At 41.3% G+C, this 17848-nt stretch overlaps 1 protein-coding gene across 2 annotated transcripts in view; it reads left to right on the top strand.

Moving 5' to 3' along the window:
• Positions 1-13385, top strand: part of chl1a (cell adhesion molecule L1-like a) — a 29441-nt gene extending 16056 nt beyond the window's left edge. The window contains exons 20-28 of one of the 2 annotated variants that reach the window (XM_029505777.1): positions 561-765; positions 1183-1305; positions 2960-3142; positions 6262-6300; positions 7180-7293; positions 7508-7669; positions 8036-8212; positions 9384-9456; positions 12738-13385. In XM_029505777.1, the coding sequence (XP_029361637.1) occupies positions 561-765; positions 1183-1305; positions 2960-3142; positions 6262-6300; positions 7180-7293; positions 7508-7669; positions 8036-8212; positions 9384-9456; positions 12738-12921 (1260 nt within the window). In that variant the 3' untranslated portion in view covers positions 12922-13385. The remainder of the gene's footprint in view (positions 1-560; positions 766-1182; positions 1306-2959; positions 3143-6261; positions 6301-7179; positions 7294-7507; positions 7670-8035; positions 8213-9383; positions 9457-12737) is intronic. The other variant, XM_029505778.1, reaches the window with a different exon arrangement.
• The last annotated feature ends 4463 nt before the right edge of the window (positions 13386-17848 follow it).

Raw genomic sequence — 17848 nt, 5'->3', positions numbered from 1 at the left:
ATTTTTTATTCTGGCCAATTGTTCTTGTACATCTCATGATATTCAACGTTTCTTCTCTTACCCATTTTCACTCCCCTTCCTGTAGTGTGTTGTAACTGAAGAAAGACCCAAGGAAAGAGATAGCCCACGCTTTCGCTGTCCTATTGCGTTAAAACACAAGCTGTGGGATGGAGGGAGCGTAGGGCTGAGAGAGAGACATAAAAATGTTCATTTTGTGTTTTCGCAAGAGGAATCTATCAATCAATGATGCCAGCCGAGCCTTAGCCTTGATGAAAATATTTTTAAACTAAATCTTCTGTGGTAGTCCGGCTATGAAACACTGATAGGCCCTGTATGTAGAGCATTATGTTTTGACTGATGCTTTGCTGTGAGCAGAAAACTCTAAAAATGTTAGCCGTTAGATTAACTTTGACGCATTCTCCTGAGTTATTGCCATTCATCAAAGTATGGGGCCAATGGAGAAACATCACCTGCAAAGATTTAAGATTTTGACAACATGACTGCAGGTGTTTCAGACTTTCTCTCTCCTCACATCATCCGTCTTTTCTTCCCTGTAACAGGTCCAGTGGTTGAGGAAGCGGAGTCTGCTGAATCCCAACAAGATTTTAGATGATCGTCAGTCCCTGTCCTTCCCTGGAAAGAGGAATCATGCCATCGTGCCGGGCCTTGCTCCTTATTCCGAGTACAGACTCACTGTCAGTGTTTTCAACAAGAAGGGCAACGGACCCTACAGTGATGCAGTCACCTTCACCACTTCAGAGGGAGGTAAGGGGTTACTGTACAGCACACAATGTATTCATATTCACTCACATATGAATGCTTGAGCAGAGTACAAACTAAAAAATGCACACTTGCAGAGTGTAGAAAGTATTTCTGTGCAAGTCACTGAAAACATAATCGGATGAATCTTCAACTGAAATAACTTCAGTGCAATGCTTAACACTAGTAGAGGGAGAGGAGTGATTAAAAACTAGCCTGTTGAGGTTTTTCATGACTGCTCAGTGTTGCAGCCGTGCAAAATGACAAAACAGCTTAAATAGAGCTTTCAAGTTAATAACTTATTTGTATGACTGACTCAGTGACAGTATGCCGAAATATTTTTAACCACCTCCAATTAAAAACAAGCTACTACCGAAATGTGTCTTCACAGTGGCTTAATTAACATTACTGTCATTTTCATAGTTCCTGAACAAGTGCACATACTTACTGCTTCCAGTGCACAAAAAGACTCCATTTTGCTGGTGTGGGGACCACCGCTGGAGGCACATGGCATCCTGACTGGTTACCTCCTGCAGTATCAGCGCAGTATGTACTCACACTGTTATTTTGGTAAAATACTCTGTCGCTGTCTGAAGTGGGAGGCATTGTGGGTGATGGGTAAGCAGGGGTGTAGGTTTAGCAACACTCCTGTGATCAGGTCAGAGGGGAGGAAGTGTATACTACAGTTTACCTTTAAATATGCAAGAGTTTGGATTCCCATTTTAAAAACATAAAAATATGCATTCATATTTAGCTCCCCTTATTCCCTCTGCTCTCCCCTCTTGCATATCTTATCCTACCAGACGCTAGATGGCAGTGTTTAACACTGAAACCTCAACAATGGCTGTGCTGCTCACTGGAGATCGTGCTTTGACACTTTTCTCTGTGTTTCTTATCTCATATCCTCCTGGACTGCAGGCTCTTTTCCAGAAAAGATCATTTATGTCAGTGCAGCTTGTGCCTCTTCTTCAAAATTCTTTTGGCATTTATCACTCAGGAGCCTTTCCTCCCACCCCCCCCACCCCCCCACCCCAAAAAAAACAAAAAAACCCACACACCTTCAGTACAGTTAGGACGGATAAGTGAGTAAAGGGCTTTGATTACACTCTACCTGTTTTCAAAGGCTACACTCTCATTGGCTGACATTTCTGAAGTCTTTTGTGTAAAATGTGAAAGCGGAGAGCCCTTGCTGCCTCCACCAACACCCTCAGAGTCTGGCCAGCTTGTCGATTCGCTGTCCCTTTCTCTCACACCCAGTGTCAGACCTTACACAGACAATCCCATACAATGTACCTCGGTCTGCTCTATGAATGTCAGGTTTTTTTGAAGTGATTAATTACGTGAGCACATTTCATATTTTGTCCTCTGTTCATTCTATGAATAAAACATTACATGATGTGCTACGTGACCACATCTGCTTGGGTCATGTAATGGCTGTGTGAAGTAGCCGATGAATAACCTGACTGTGTTCACAAACATGTGACATGCCCGGCGTTCTAGACTGCAAACCAACATCACACTTTGAAAGCAGAACAACAGGCTTGGCACATATTCTCCACGCGGCCGTGACATCAACGAAGAGGGTTTTTACGAGAAGCGTGTTGCTTTTGACAATGTGCACACATACTGTGCTTTGATCTATAATGCATGTTTGGTGATACGTTATGCTGCTTGTGGCTGCTACTCTTCTGATTTTCTTTTACTGCATTCAGTGTTTTTCCCTTTTAATTTTTGTCTCTGTTTTTCTTTTTGCTTTTCCACCTGGTCTTTTTTCTCCTCTTTTCATGCTGGGGGTTTTCAGCCTTCCCTTCAGCATTCAGACTCCTTCATTCCTGACTGCTTTTCATTTTTCTTCACTCGTCCTCCTCTTTTCATCCATTGCCACTTGTTTACACTCACACCCTCCTCCCTCCCTCCTCTTGAGCGCTCTATCTGCTCCTTTCATCTTCTCTCGCCTTTCTTCATAATGTATTCCTCCTCAGCTCACCTGTCAGGACACGTATCTGCTACATTCACTTTCTGCATGAACTAGCATGACATCTCTTCGGCTTCCCCCTCACTCGCCCATTGACCCTCATTATAGTTTTGTTCCTTTAATGTACAACATGAGCCAAAAAGTGATGACTTCTTCCGCGTCTTTCAATCGTAGGCTCACTCATGCTACCTGAACTGACCTGACATCTTTCTCTTTCATCTATAGTTAATGAGACCACACTTGAGGTGGTCGACTCCCAGGAGATGAACATCACTGGGGCGGACACCACTCAATGGCGGCTTCAGGGCTTGGAGGAGGGCAGCCTCTACCGATTCCACCTCAGTGCCTGCACTCAAGCAGGTTGTGGACCTCCACTGACCCAGGAGAGCAGCACCATCACTGCAGCACGTGAGTAGATCAGTGTGGCTGCTAAGATTTGCATTGCCTTTAGTATGAGTAGTATAAGTAGTTGCTCAACTGTCTTTATTTATACAAAGTGGAGATATTTATGCAAATGGTAGTTAGAGGGAGTCTGAAAAACAACCCCTGATGACTTCATAAAGGTTATCTTGACCTGGAAATTACACATTTTTTCTGTATATAAAGCTTGTGTCGAAAACTTGAGGTATGGAGTTTGAAAAAGGGAATTGTACCATCCAGTGTTTTTCAATCTAAGCCCACAATGAATAAAAGTCGGAAAGTTTTATCACCAGTTCCTCCCTATCTGTGTGGCCACTTGTCAGAATCTTTGTCTTTCTTGAAATGAGAATAAACCTTTTCCAGTTCACGACGAGGACAGGCCGTGAAAATAGAAACGCGAAAAAGGCTGAGATGCAACAGGTACAGACAAACATCAGTAATGTTACAGTGGAATAAACACAGCGTATGGTTCAAGTTACAAGATAAGATACCGACAATGGAAGGAAATAAGTGAAGCAGGTTAGCAAGTTTAACATCCTTGTGCATACTTTGCAAGGGTTTCTGTAGATAAAGGCAGGACTCCAGCGTATGTGATAGTGGTGGTGAACATCTGCAGTAGAGTAATCATCTGTTGAAATCTGAAGTTAGTACCGTTTAGATCTTCGTAAATATTACTTTTGGAATGATCCAGTGGCTACAGGGAGACAGTGGACTTATTTCAAACTAGAGTACTGCATCTTTATAGGTTTGTTCTGAAGTCAAGCTGCTCTTATAGGTAATTTTTTATTCTCTAAATACACATTACAGGGAGTGAGAAGTTATTATTGTCTTGTTGAGATTAACACGATTTGGCTTTGTGGCATCGCGTTAGCTTCGGAGTGCCTTTATTCTGGTGGCAATTCTCACATTGTCTGACATGGCAACCTGCACACAAACTTCATTAGATGAAAGAATCCTATTTCAGTCATTCTGCTGATATGTGGCTTAGTCCTTTGTTGGAATTCAAAGACAAAGAAATGTGACGGAAGTATAACTTTTGATTTGATCTGGGGAAGCAGAAATCCAACATTATCCTATAGCACATCTCATTGATCATGAGGAGTTTTTTTTTCTTTTCTGTGATCTGTAGAGCAGTATCATTGTTCTAGTTTTAAAGCCAAGAAGACATTTGTTTTTTTCATTGGCTGTACAGACGTTATTATTTGCCATCCATATAGGGACTTAGGTAGCTTCTAATCTCTAATGTCTCGTAACTGTTATTTATCTGGCGTTTGCTGTTAAAATGTGTGGAAAAGGTTCATAATATCTATCAGAATGTCTATCTTTCTTTTGATATTAAAAATATCAACTAAATTCTAAGCATTACTATTAGCATTGTTTTTTCTCATTTAATTTTCATCCTTTCAAAATCAGTGATAACACGGTCAGGTAAAGAAATGATTAGAAATGCGAAGATAACTGTCCACATGACATCTCTTCTGGCTAACAACATAGTGCTTTAATCCGGATTGTTGTCAGTTTTGAGCCTCTATATAAATCTTCATCAAAGCTAGCATGTATTTAATTGCAATCACAACATAATTTGAAGGATTCCATTATTATATTTGTATTCATTTATTCACATTTTTGCTTTTGTCTGAAAAAAATGGAAAAGAAGATGCTAAAGTCAACAATGTTTATAGTTGCCAATACACATAGTGGCTACAATCTGCTTCTTTCATAATCTAAAGTCATGTACTGTATATTCTCTGGTTTCCAAATTTTCCAGTATTACCTGCCACAATTTTCCAAGTCAATTTCAAATCCTTATTTCATTCCGTTACTTAGCAATGACAAAAAAGCTCCTACACTGTCTCTTAAAGTTTTCATAACGATTATTCATTCACTGCATTCATAGAGGCTGGTGGGAAGATGAAATGATCCATGTCCTCAGGGCATGTTGGTGGCAATGCGGCGCAGTGGATCCGTGCGTAGGATATGGATAACAGTTATCTGGCTTAAAATAGTCTGCATTCCTATATATACACTATACATACATACACATGTGTATGTATGTGTGGATATATATATATATATGTGTGTGGACAGGGTATCTCTGATATCTCTGAGGAAGAGCAGTGAGAAAAAGGTTAGAGCCTGCCGTAGCAGAGAGAGTGTAGCAGACAGAAAAAATATCTGTTTTACTCCATCGGCTCTCCTAAGATAACAAAACAGCAGAGATTAATCGGGTTACAAACTTGACAAAAAACAAAAAACAAAAAAAAACACAACACAGCAGATACCTCTAAAGACACACAAAACTAACCAAGTCCTCCAGAGATTAAATTATTTGCTTCCCAGCACAGTATTTGAATACCGAAATTAGCTAATGGCTCGAATGTCATGCTTGGAAAAAGTTTAGCAAGAAACATAATAATCAAGGGGCTGACTTTACATTCACTCTAGTCAGCTCAGGCTTCGGCAATCAGAGCAGAACAGACTGTTTCCGCAAACAGCAGTCTTCATTTTGGTTAAGGAAGGGACACATAATATTCACAGTAGACAATATGACAGTTATTGCCAAAAAAAGCTAACTAATGATGTGTGTACTACAGGGAACATGAATCATTGTAACACTGGAAAATCATCACACGGTTTGTCAGACCAGCATGATGAAAAAAATCATAAAAAACTAACATTTTGACAAATTCACAAACTCAAAACCAATATATACTATTATGTCACATTCACATACTAAATTTAGATTAAAAAAACATTTACTATGCAAACATGTATTAATGTACAAATTCTCCATAAATAAACAGGAATATTTTACAAATTCTATAGTCAAGTTCTGTTTCTAAAAAACAGATGTTACGTAATTAGTAAGGAAAAGTGTGGTTTAGTTCCGTGATGATCGATCTAAAGGCGCAGTAAGCCACAGACAGTGTCTACGTCTGTGCACTGCCACCATATCTGTATGGAGATATGCGTGTATTTGTGACTGCACAAGCCTCTGAATCTGTTTGTGTATGTGTGTTTGCGCCTGTTCCATAAACCTTGATGTCACCTTTCCATATATTCTTAATCTTCCTCTGTATTTCATTTTCTTTTTTCTCCCTCTGAAGATTTGTCCCTGACTCCAGCTGTGGCCTCTGTTCAGAGCAGTATGTATCACCACCTGCAGCTGCTATTTCGTGCTAACTCAAAAGTAGTGCTGATAGAGGTAGACAAGGTTTGTTGCTGCTGTAGCTCGTGGCCGGCAGTAGTCTCAGCAAAACGCCCGTCCTTCGTAGCTGCTCAGATATAGTCTCTGAATACTAAAGACAAGATATTTCTTTGTAAAAAATACAAAACCTCTGCCGTGGTTGTCGTGTGTTTGCTACCAGTCCCACTGTACTTCCGCCATTACCACTATTTGTGTTTGCTCTAACAATCCTGCCTTCAGACAGAGCTGGCTTGCTGCACAGTATGGATTATTAGACCTGACAGTATTGTAGCAAGACTCTTAACATCCAAGGTTCCTCTTTCCTTTCAGGCCGCAACTGCTCTCACTCCTTTCCTAGCTCTATCCCCGGCAGTTCTATTCACCGTTCTCCAGGTATATAGCTCACACTCACGCTTGCACTGCCAGTAATATCCCTCTGATCTCATCTCGATATGCCTGAACTTTCAACTAACAATTGGGATCTGAGACATCCAAGTAGTTTCAGAATATTCTGATATCCACTCATGGTGAGGGTGTTGGGAAATGCCAGCGTTGTTTCAGAGTAAGTGAAGACAAGATGTCACTCTCGCCCACGATCACTATATCTACGCTGTATGAGCCCGAATCCAACTCCACTCAATTAAGTCTGTGGCCCAGTGTTGCCTTTTGAACTGTCGTCTTGAAGTGTTTCTGCTAGCTTCACTGTTCTCAGGCTGTAGGGGGGATCCTTTTTGCCTCTGCTAATCTCCTTTTCCTGCCTTCTCTCCTTTTCTCTGTGCCTGTCTGTGTCTTCCTTTCCTCCCAATTTTCCTCCCACCGTTTCTTCTCTCTTTATCAGTTCCAGCCCTGTTGAACATAAGCTCTTATGTGAGTGACACCTTTGCCAAAATCAGCTGGACTGCCAGAGACGAGCAGCAGGACTCAGAGCTTTATGTGGCTTATATGAATAACCGTAAGCTACTAAATTTGAAGTGCCATCCTGTTTATGTGCAACTGGTTTTCTATACATTTCTTGAAATATATTTATAAGCCTAATGTCTGTAAGGCACCTGCCATCATGCCCATAATATAAGATGTATTTCATGTAGCATCATGTCATCTCTTTCCATAGCATGCATGCTAATACGGATGTGCTGCTTGTGCACTTCTTGTGCTTGGCTGTGTAGGTGATGGTAACTGGCGGGTTTCAGAGGCTGTAAACACATCTCAGAGTTTCCACATAATTGATGGGCTCAAACCGGGAGCAGTGTATACAGTGCGCCTAATGGCCAAGAAGCTCCTTGATAATGCTAGCATTTTCGAGGACATTATCTACACTCGAGTTGAAGGTGAGAGGTCAGAACGGCGTCTGGAGTGTAGTGATTTTAGTTCTAAGATACAAACATATATTTGACAAGCTAATTTTGACTGTGGTCTTGACTGTTCCCTCTTTCTTCTCTCTGCATTTGTTTTTGTTTCCTTCCTATCCAATATTCTCTCAGAGGAGATAAGACTGTTGTGGCTTAGGGGAATGTGAGAGAAATATGTTGTGAGAACATCTTCTCAAAGTTGAATCCATCATGTTTTTTGTTTTTTGTTTTTGGTCAAAGATAAAGTAGTTGGAGAAGTCCTTCAGGGGACTGTCATACTCAAACAGACTGGTCCGTTAAGTCGGTCTTTGAGCTGTGTTTCACTGCTGTTTTTTTTTTTCCCAGCTGTTGAAGGTCAGCACAGCGACTTTTCGACCCGGGGATGGTTTATTGGAACCATGTGTGCTGTGGCGCTCCTCACCCTGGTTGTGCTCATGGCCTGTTTTTTGAAGAGAAACAAAGGTGGCAAATATGCAGGTACGCCGCCGCATCAGCAGCAAGAGATGTTCTCCATGGAAAAAGGTCAGTTGGTCTTTGACCAGGGTTGTGCCTGCTTGGCATTTCACTTCGAGAAGTTTTTCAAAATTGGACTCATAAAATATACACCTCGAAAATATTAGTTACTTGACATTTTTTTAAAAAAAGCACTCCTTCTTCAGGATAATGCTTTAAATTGGCTCTAAATTTTATTTTGGTTGACTTCTCGAAGAAGTGAAATTTAGCAGTAGGCCTGAACCCTGAACCTGAGCTAAACCCCGTTTGGAAAGGCATGGATGTTGAGCAGCTATGCACACAATCTGAATTAACTAACAAATAAACTGTCCATGTTTGCAGTGGCTGTTGCAGTTTTTTTTATTTATTTTTTTTTCTGCATGCAGCATAATTAGCATGGCCCGTTTGTCTTGTTTAGTGCCTGTGATATATGCTTTGTCAAACCAGATGAGAGAGAATCAGCTGGCCTTGTTCCAGTCCTCCCCACCTCTCATGTGGTCTGACCTTCCCACTACTGCACCTCTTGTACCTCTATGCTGCATTGTATCAGGGCCAAATTCAGTTTCACAATGATACAAACCTGCACTCGGTCTCTCCTCCACTTCTTTTTGTGCAGTAACTTTTTAACTTAAAGCGCTGAATATTTCTCTAACTCCTTTGGATTCCCCTTTTGCCCATCTAGCTTGTTTCACGAAAATCTTCTTTTGCCTCTTTCAAAAAACAAGTGGAATTTTTAAAGCATATTTACACAACAAGCTGACGTGCAGATACATACAGAAAGGCTTTCAGTTTACACACTCACTGTGTTACACACTACACACAAGTCTACTCAGGCAGGTTCAGTTGTCCTCTAAAGCTTTTCTGGTATTACTTTTGATTTTACACTATTATATGCTTTTTATGGTAATATAAAAGTTCATGTTATTCATTGCAGTGCACATACAAAGCATAAATGTTCAATGTTGATTTAGCTCTTGTGCAAGCCAGAAAATCATTGAGATGATTAAAGCCAACAAAAGTCAGAAGGCGCTGGGTTATTTCCCTTTTTGAAAATGTTAAATATATTAACCTTTTATAGTTGAACTGAATTTGAATCATTCTAAATGATTTTGTCTTGTAGCAGTACAAGTAAGATGTATTTAATCTTTGGATGAAAATGCTGCTCTTTAACAATGGTGCAAAATTTGCCCCCTTCCTGTAGTGAAAGAGAAGGAGGACCTTCACCCTGATGTGGAGTCACAAGAGAAAAATGATGACACCTTCTGTGAATACAGGTGAGGGGGACACTGCAGGGGAAGGCTGCAGTGCAACACTGTGCTGCAATTTCAGCAACTATATGTAAAAATTTTCAGGAAGGATTTGTCATGTGTCAAAGGAAACTTTTTTTTTCTCTCCCATCTCAAAAGCAAACCTTGCTCTCACAAGCTTTACCAGGATCAGCCTAGAAGCCACTGTTCTCATCATTTAATGGGCTAGGTAATGACAGAGCATAGCTAAGAAGAGTTTGTTACCCCATCGATAGACTTTGCAGTTTGTGCTTTCGCGCAGTTGTTAAACCCTGATTGTCTGCATGTGTGCGCTCAGCAGAGAATGAGAGTCAGCTTGTTTCAGTAGGGATCAGTTAACTTAATCTGTGCTTGTGTGTGTGTGTTCGTGTGTTTGTGCATACTTGTAGGCTTCTTGTCTCTTGTGATGTTTTTTTTTTTTAAATCGAGTTAGTTTGACTAAAAGCACCGTTTGCCTAAAAATCACGGTTGCTGTCTCTCCGTAATACGCTTAGAGCTGACCTAACATACATCTTGTACAGCCACAGTGTAATCTTCCAAATCCAAACTCGAATTTTCCTCGTACATCAGAAATACATGACTGCGGTAGATGTAGACGGGTGGGTTGCTGTCTTTTCCTCCCTTACCTGGCAGACTTCACAGATCTGGATTACCTTAAAACACACATCCACATTGTGAAATAGAGCATACTCTGTAGACTATCTTCAAATGGGGGGGAGGGGCACTGTTAATTGCAGTACAGGAAACTCCCTCTGCAGACTTACAGATTGATTTCAGATGTACAGTAATTGCTGGAAACTGGCATAGACTAATCGTGGCAAATGAGTGGAAAAACTGGGCCTTTGAGCTGCAGGCAGGCAGCTGTTGTTTCATAATAGCTGTTGAATTTCCTTTGTTTGCATTGTTTGGCTGGGACGGTGACAGTTAAGGGAAATCGACTGCATCCTATTTTCCTTTACAGCGCCGCAGCAGCAGTATGACAGTGGCGTGTTTGTTTATGCACACGCAACAGAAATCGCCTTAAACAGCCTCCTCTGCATGCATTGGTTCAGCTTATCACATCCCATTATTCAGAACATGATTACTCATAATTGTGTGCTCGCTTCCAAAAACTGCTCCTCTGACTTGTGCCAAAACAATAATTCTATCAAAGGTAAACGCATCATTCAGTGACTGCAATTACATTTATAGATGATGCTAGCTAATGAGAGAATAATACGTTTTTACCACCAAAGAACTCATGGCTGTTATTGTGTGGATGTGTTGTCAGTTGGCGTGGGTTGGCTTACACACTTACATGACTTTTTCCTGTGTGACTAAGTTTATTTTGGACTTTATCCAGCAGGAAAACACATATGAATATGTTTTGGCAGTTGTGTGGCTGTCTATCTGTTTAGGATGCCTCTCATGTTTGTGTTCATGATGCTACTCTGACTACTGTCCCCCCAGTGTGCCCTCAGCCTCACCGTGATGTTGTTTTCCCAGGATTAGAGTTTGATTCAGGGCTCTCTCATGCCCTTTGAATCTCTGAAGGCAGTGGACCACCCACTGGTATGCCACGTGTCTTGGGAGCTGACAAGTGGTAATTATGGTCCAGACAATTTCTCTTCGGTGAGGAGCCCTCCACTGCCTTTCTCCTCCGTCCACTGCAGGAACAGCAGGTGTCATAGCTGGATCAACTTGTTTTTTGAGCCCACCCCCAGCCCCCAAACCCAACATAGCTCTCATCTTCTCACATTTTCATGTGCAATTTAAAGAGATGGCAGCAGATGTGGGTACGTTTTTTGTTTTTTGCCCCCCCCCCTCCCCGTCCCGATACATTTAAGCTAAAATAGAACCAACTTAAGGTGCCAAATTGGGGTAAAAAATAGAAGAAAATCCATCTTGAACTTGAAGTCTCTATGCCATACACAAATCAGCTCAGCAGTGGCCAATGACAAATTCAAATTTAATTACCTTTTTCCGTGTAATGCGGCTCCATCTCTCACCTATTTTTGAGGCTGAGGGAAAATCTTTTCACTGCAAAGGCTGAGACAGAGCTGGATCCTGACCAGGGTCCTGAATGAGCTGCAGCTCACATGCACTCAGCCCCATTTTATCACTGTATTCAAAGTCGCTGTGGGAGGGCTGCAGCGGTTGTGGCATTCCACTGCTCTAAGATAACAGCCACTTATCTTCAGTACTCTCGCGTCGTCAGAGAAAAAAGGTTTTCGATAAGAGTTGAAATTCGGACTTTATGCGACTTGCATGGTAAACTGCATCATTAAATAGGACAGACAAGATTGGTTATTCAAAGAAATTGTGAAGGAGACCTGTTTTGTAATCTTAGCTTGAACGGTTTCTGAGCTAAAAACGCTGCTAGAAATGCCTCACTTGTATTTGACACAGGTGTCAACTACACAGCGCTGCAAATGGCGATATCATACAGCAGCCACCTGAGCGCTGTTGCTGAACACAGACCCTCTGTGTTATGAATACTAAGCTGGAGAGAGGCGTTATCGAACACGGATGCTTTTCTTTTTTCGGGAAATTAGAAAAGAGGTCAGGGAGGAGAAATATCGTTAGTGTTTTGAGGTGACCGTGCGTCTTGTAGTGAGACACTGCCAACTTGGCCAGCTGCCCGGCCTTAAATTGGTATCTAATCTCCCCTGCCTGCGTGTGGGCCCTTTGGGAAGACCAGGAATGACAGGCTGTTTGTCTGGGATTGCATATGGCCCCCCCTCCCCTTTCTTCTCCCTTTCTCAGTCTCTGCTTTATACCCCCTCACTCATCTACCTGTCCACCCTCCCACACACACACACACACACACACACACACACACACACATCTCTCCCACGCACCTTCTTTCTCAACCCACTCTGGCAATTTCCATCGTTGGCTCTAAAGAGATTTGAAATTGCCTTTGGTCCTGAAGCCTTGGCAATTAGCAATTAGGGAAGTGATTGTAGCAAGCGCTCCGCACATCCCCCGTGCTACTCACTCTCCTGCTGTGCAGCCACTGCCTCACCCCTGCCTGCTGCCCATAGCAATGTGTTGAAACCATAAGAACTTAGCGGGAGATGGTGTCTCTAAGCGCAGCCAAGCATTTTTTAGACTATATGTGTAGCCTTAGTTTGTATTTGAAGCTACGTGCGTGTGCTTGTGTTTCAAAACCAGCCACTTTAGGCCATATGTGTTGCTTGCAAACATCTGCCTGATGTGCTTGGCAATATGTTTGTTTATGTGCTGCACCGCTGACCCCCGGTCATCCTTCTTGTTGTTGATGGCAGTGACAGTGATGAGAAGCCACTGAAGGGCAGTAGCTTGTGTTCCCTGAATGGCAATGGAGACACCGTGAGCAGAGACAGCCTGGTCAGCTACGCCGACGGTGGAGGAGAATTCGATGAGGACGGCTCATTTATCGGGGAATATTCTGTTGGTGAGCCCAGCCGACTTGGAACAGTCACAGCTTAAAACCACACTACAGCTGAGCTTCAGTTTCTTACTTGTTAACTGAAGCATCTGTGACATTATATATTGCTCAAACAGCCAAATATGGAGGAAGGAAAATTACTCTAATGTGCAAGTTTTTACAGCAAGCAGATGTTTTTCCTAAAGAATGGAAAACACATCAGAGTGAAAACCATGTGACTCTTTGTACATACTGTGAGACAATGAAGTGTATTATGATGATTTTATTAATTATAATACATTTGTTTTGGGGTTTGTTTGTTTTTTTTTTACGTGTCAAGCCATAACACTCAGTGGTGCACATTGATTTTTTTACTTTAACAATAAGAAGCAGGTCAAAATGTATTTTTTATATAGTGTCGCCACATTAATTTATCTTTAGCTATCTAGTCATAAATACTGCTGATAACTGTAAAAGATATGTATGCATTTTTTTTATTTCTGTCAATATACGTGTGAAAATTTGTCATTTGTGTGTTTTGCTTTTTGTTTTTTTTGTTTGTTTTTTTTTTCATGGTGGATGTGAGAGGTCAAAGGATTGAAACGGAAGAAAACAACAGAATCAAATTCATACACATGCTGGATCTGCTCACAACATACTCACAGAGGTCAATGAGTAATGCTGAATATTTGCAGCACTTGCATTTTGTGAAATTGAGGAAGGGGTTTTCTGGATTTGTGCTGTTTTGGGACTCATAACTGGATTGAGCTCTCATGGCCATCGTGCTTTTATCCGAAGGGTTAGGGTTAGTGCTGACAGAAACACTAGACTGACAGGAACTCCTCAATAAATTCAAGTATTTCACAAATACTGACCCTGGTCTGCTGTGAGAATAGAAAAGAAGGCTGCCCACATACACATGCAAATCTACTTAATTGTGTGTATGTGTGTATTAGCCGTTTGGTAAAGAAAGGTAGAATAATACGTGTTTTTATTCCAATAATGAAATGTTTTAAACCAAAGCCAACTGTCCAACTCCCACTTCTCCTTTTTGTACTGGCCCATCTTTATTCTGTTAGATATCACAAAGTGAATCACTCGACATCCTTTCAAGATTATCTGGCATCTCTGGTTGCTATCTTGAAATTCTAAATGTCGAGTCCTTTCCTCACAATTTTTATTTTTTTTTATTTTTTTTTTACTTGGTGCGGTGACTTATCACTTTCTATCTGCTGCTCCCAGTCTGTCATTTAAAAAGCACCTACTTATACGGTAAGTTTGCTTTCGAGCTGAGATGTCCTTCCACTGAACATGCAACGGCAAAACATAACAAAAATTCTGTCTTTGTTCCTCATCGATTTTCAATTTTTCAATATTTTTGCTTCATATTTTGCCCATTAAGTAAGCACAGAGTGAAAGAGTGAAATGATAAAAAAAAATGGACAATTTAAGCTTGATTTTTCTCAAAGGTCAAACAAGTAGCAAGTCTCAAAATTTTTTTGCTAATTTTCATCACAATAGATGCAGCGAATTGTCACATGCATAATGAATGTTGCCGAAATATTCATCATGGATTTAAGTCAAATAAAGCTGAGCCTTGACCTATCAACAATTTCACTTGAACAGATTTAATAAAACGGGATACAGCAGTCTACAGAGTACTATATTTTTCATTGGGTAGAGACACAATTTATAAAGTTTGCTATTCTACAGCATGTTCTTGTTCTTGTATACAAAAATACATTGGACTTCTGAAACACAATCCCATGAAACTCCAATGACCAAACTGTATCTGTGATTGTGTTTCTCTGAAGATGTAAAACACAAAAACAAACCCTCTCATATGGTGAACAACACGAGAAAGCAGTCATTAACAATAAAATGTGTTTCAACTTCCAACCACAAAGACCAAAAGTGGTTCTAAAAAAAAAAAAGTTAAACTATGAAGTGTAGTTGACATTGTAGTCAATCTCTCCCCCATTACTGTACAGGTCCCATGGCTCCAATTATCTGAACCAAAGCAGTGCTTGCTTTCCCCTTCAACTTCTGAGACAAAACCCAAACTGTCAAAGATTAGAGATGATCGACTCATTCATCACTTGGTGTGAACCTTTAAAAATCCCTAAGATTACAAAACAACCCCGCTGACTCTCTCACCATCATATTAAAGCCCTTTAAGGAGAAGGGAAAAAAGCATGGCTTTGTTTTTCCTATGTTCCATATTTGCTTGTCTAAAAATTCAAGGTTTGTCTGTCTTTTAATAGAAGGACAAGTTATCGCAAGACAACAGTGTTTGTTTTAGTCTAAGTGAACTTTCCTTTGTCGCACCTTCCCACCCCCTGCCTCTGTCACTGGACTTATATCTCTGCAATGCCGTGGAGGCCCTTCAGCTCTGAAGACACAGTCTCCCTGCAGCCTCTCAGACTATCGCCTGGTGATTAGAAATAGGCATTGGAGCTGTAATCAAACCAGACTTGGGATGGTAAGCACTCCATGCCTCAAGGCAAGATAAAGGTCATTTAAAGAGATAATCCCCGTATTGTCAGGGATTACGCCCTCATCCGTTTTAAAATTGCTTTCTCTGTGGAACGTTTAAACCTATAAACAACAACAAAAGATTATTCTGCTCAAAGCCTCCCTGAGTGTCACTAGCAGCTTTTCCCCCCACTAAATCTATCCTAAGGACAAGCAGGTGACCCTTTTTAAAGTCACAATGGCCCCATCTTTGAAGGAGTGCAGTTCAGGATCACCTCAGCATAACTTCCGTCCAGTTGAATGAAAAGGCCTCTGTGCTTCCTGCACAGTGCTGCACTCATGCTATGACCTATAGTGCTGCACACTAACTCACAGATCCGAGCTCAGAACAGACAACCCCCCCCTCAAGTTAGTTTTATCGGAGATGATATTTAGATTAAGTGCCCTGGAAATTGCCTGGTGGGAGGAAATCAATGCGATTTTGGCCCTGTAAGGGGCTGTAACTGTTCAGCGTTGTATCAGCCTGAAAACCAACCCAAGATGCTGCACGGAGAGGGAAGTGTGCAGAAAACAGTAACATGCAGGGAGGATTTGCAGTTATCTCAGGGTATGAGATATTGAGTTTACACTGCAACCACCGGGTAAAGAAGATCTCATCAATAATGAACACCGTCGGGTTCACTGAGAGGGGAGGTGTGACAGGTGCTTCCTTAGATGCTCTTAAGGAAGATCTTCCTCTCTTTTAAGGAATACAGCTAAAGCTTTTACAGAAGCACTGGTTTCAAGAGTTGAACTAGTCATGCTTTGTTTTCTAAGCAACAAATAGCTAATAGGACCTGCAAAGGGCCACATGCACAGAGGAAGCTGTTAAGGCTGGGCGCAGAAAAGGAGTGTGTGGTGTTCAAGTATTGAAGGTTACTTGACTGCATGCAGTTCATTGAAACCTACTTCAGCAATATTGCAGATCAAGACAAGAAACTTTGAGAGGCCGTTAATGAACAAATGCCAGTTTCAATATTTATCTTCTTCCACGGCCTTCGCTCTTCGTCTGCATATTCTAAAGGTGGGAATAATACAAAGGCTCACCTATTTATTGGGATCCAAAGACAAATGTATATATATGTGTATATATATGTGTGTGTATATATATATATATGTATGTATATATAAAGTCAAGCAATACATTTACATATCAGTGCAGGCAGATGCAAGAAGCTGTCAAAATCCATTTTATGCATCTCTTTCAGAGTCTTCCATCAAAACCTTTTCACCTGCCCGGCTGACTGCAATGCACAGAAGGACTCCCATCTGATTCAGGTTTCAGGCATCCTCCTCCCCTGTTTCTTTCATCCCTTTGTCATCTCAACATGTTGCTATGCTCACCTTCTGCTAAAATTTAATTTGTCGCACTAGAATGCAAATGGAATGGGATGATTCTGCATACAGAGAATCCTTTTAGAGGGCTATTATTTCCCTGGTAAACTGCTTTAGATGCAAGCCTAGACACTCTCAAATGCCAGCCAGCAATTAAGTGGATATTTGTGCGTGTGTGTGTGTGTGTGTGTGAGCGAGAGAGGCTATGAGTGGAGCAGGAGGAGGCAGGGACATTCAGCCATGGCGGAAACTAATGAGACATGCATCGGTAATATGATTACAAAGTCAGGCTGGCTGTGTGAGAGAACTGGGGGGTTCAGCAGAGAGACACACTGGACACCGAGCCGCTCAGAGACTGCATCACATTACCTGAAATTGAGCGACGGCGTCTGCAGATGGGGAGGATGACACTCAGACTGTCAGTCTGATGGTGAGCATCAACAAAATGATGATTTAAAGCAAATTGGTTGTGTATCGTTAAAAACCTACAGTTTGGGCCTGTTTGGGTCAACACGTCCTGAGTTTGATCCAGATAAGGATTTCATCTTGACACCTGCGAGAGGATTAGATAATAGACCTGTAAGTGCTGCGTGGGAAGTGAATAATTCTCACTTTCCTTTCTTAGCCCACGACTTCCAAACCAACATCGTCGTACAAAACCACAATCCATACACAATAAATCAGCTTAAAATCCATGCTACTGAGCCTCTATGAAACAATGGCGTCCGTAACGTTACCTCTAAATCAAAAATGACTTTCTTGTTTGTTCGCTTTTGAGCAGCCCACCTTCTCACCCAGAGTGATGCCTTTCATCTTATTTTTAGTGCCTCAACATGCCTGTTAATAATGATTCAATTGGTCTATTTTAACAAATGCCATAACTGAAAGTACAGCATGGAGTTGCTTTCCTTTGTAGGCAGTAATCCGACGCTGGTATTGTACAAACAACCCCCCAAAGACACAGAGTGAGTCTGAAAACTTAGACGTCATTTAAGTACAAAAGGCTGGAACCAACGAGAGAGGAGTTAAGTGGACACAAAGTGAGTGCATCTCCTGCTCTTTACAAACCAATTAAATGGCGCATTTTGCTTTGTGATTTTTGTTAATAAGCAAGTGATGAGCAGCTCTGGAAATCAAACA

The sequence above is a fragment of the Echeneis naucrates genome, chromosome 7 (assembly GCF_900963305.1).
Source record: "Echeneis naucrates chromosome 7, fEcheNa1.1, whole genome shotgun sequence".
NCBI lineage: Eukaryota > Metazoa > Chordata > Actinopteri > Carangiformes > Echeneidae > Echeneis > Echeneis naucrates.
Note: the sequence above shows the minus strand (reverse complement) of the source record. Positions and strands in the feature narration are given on the sequence as shown.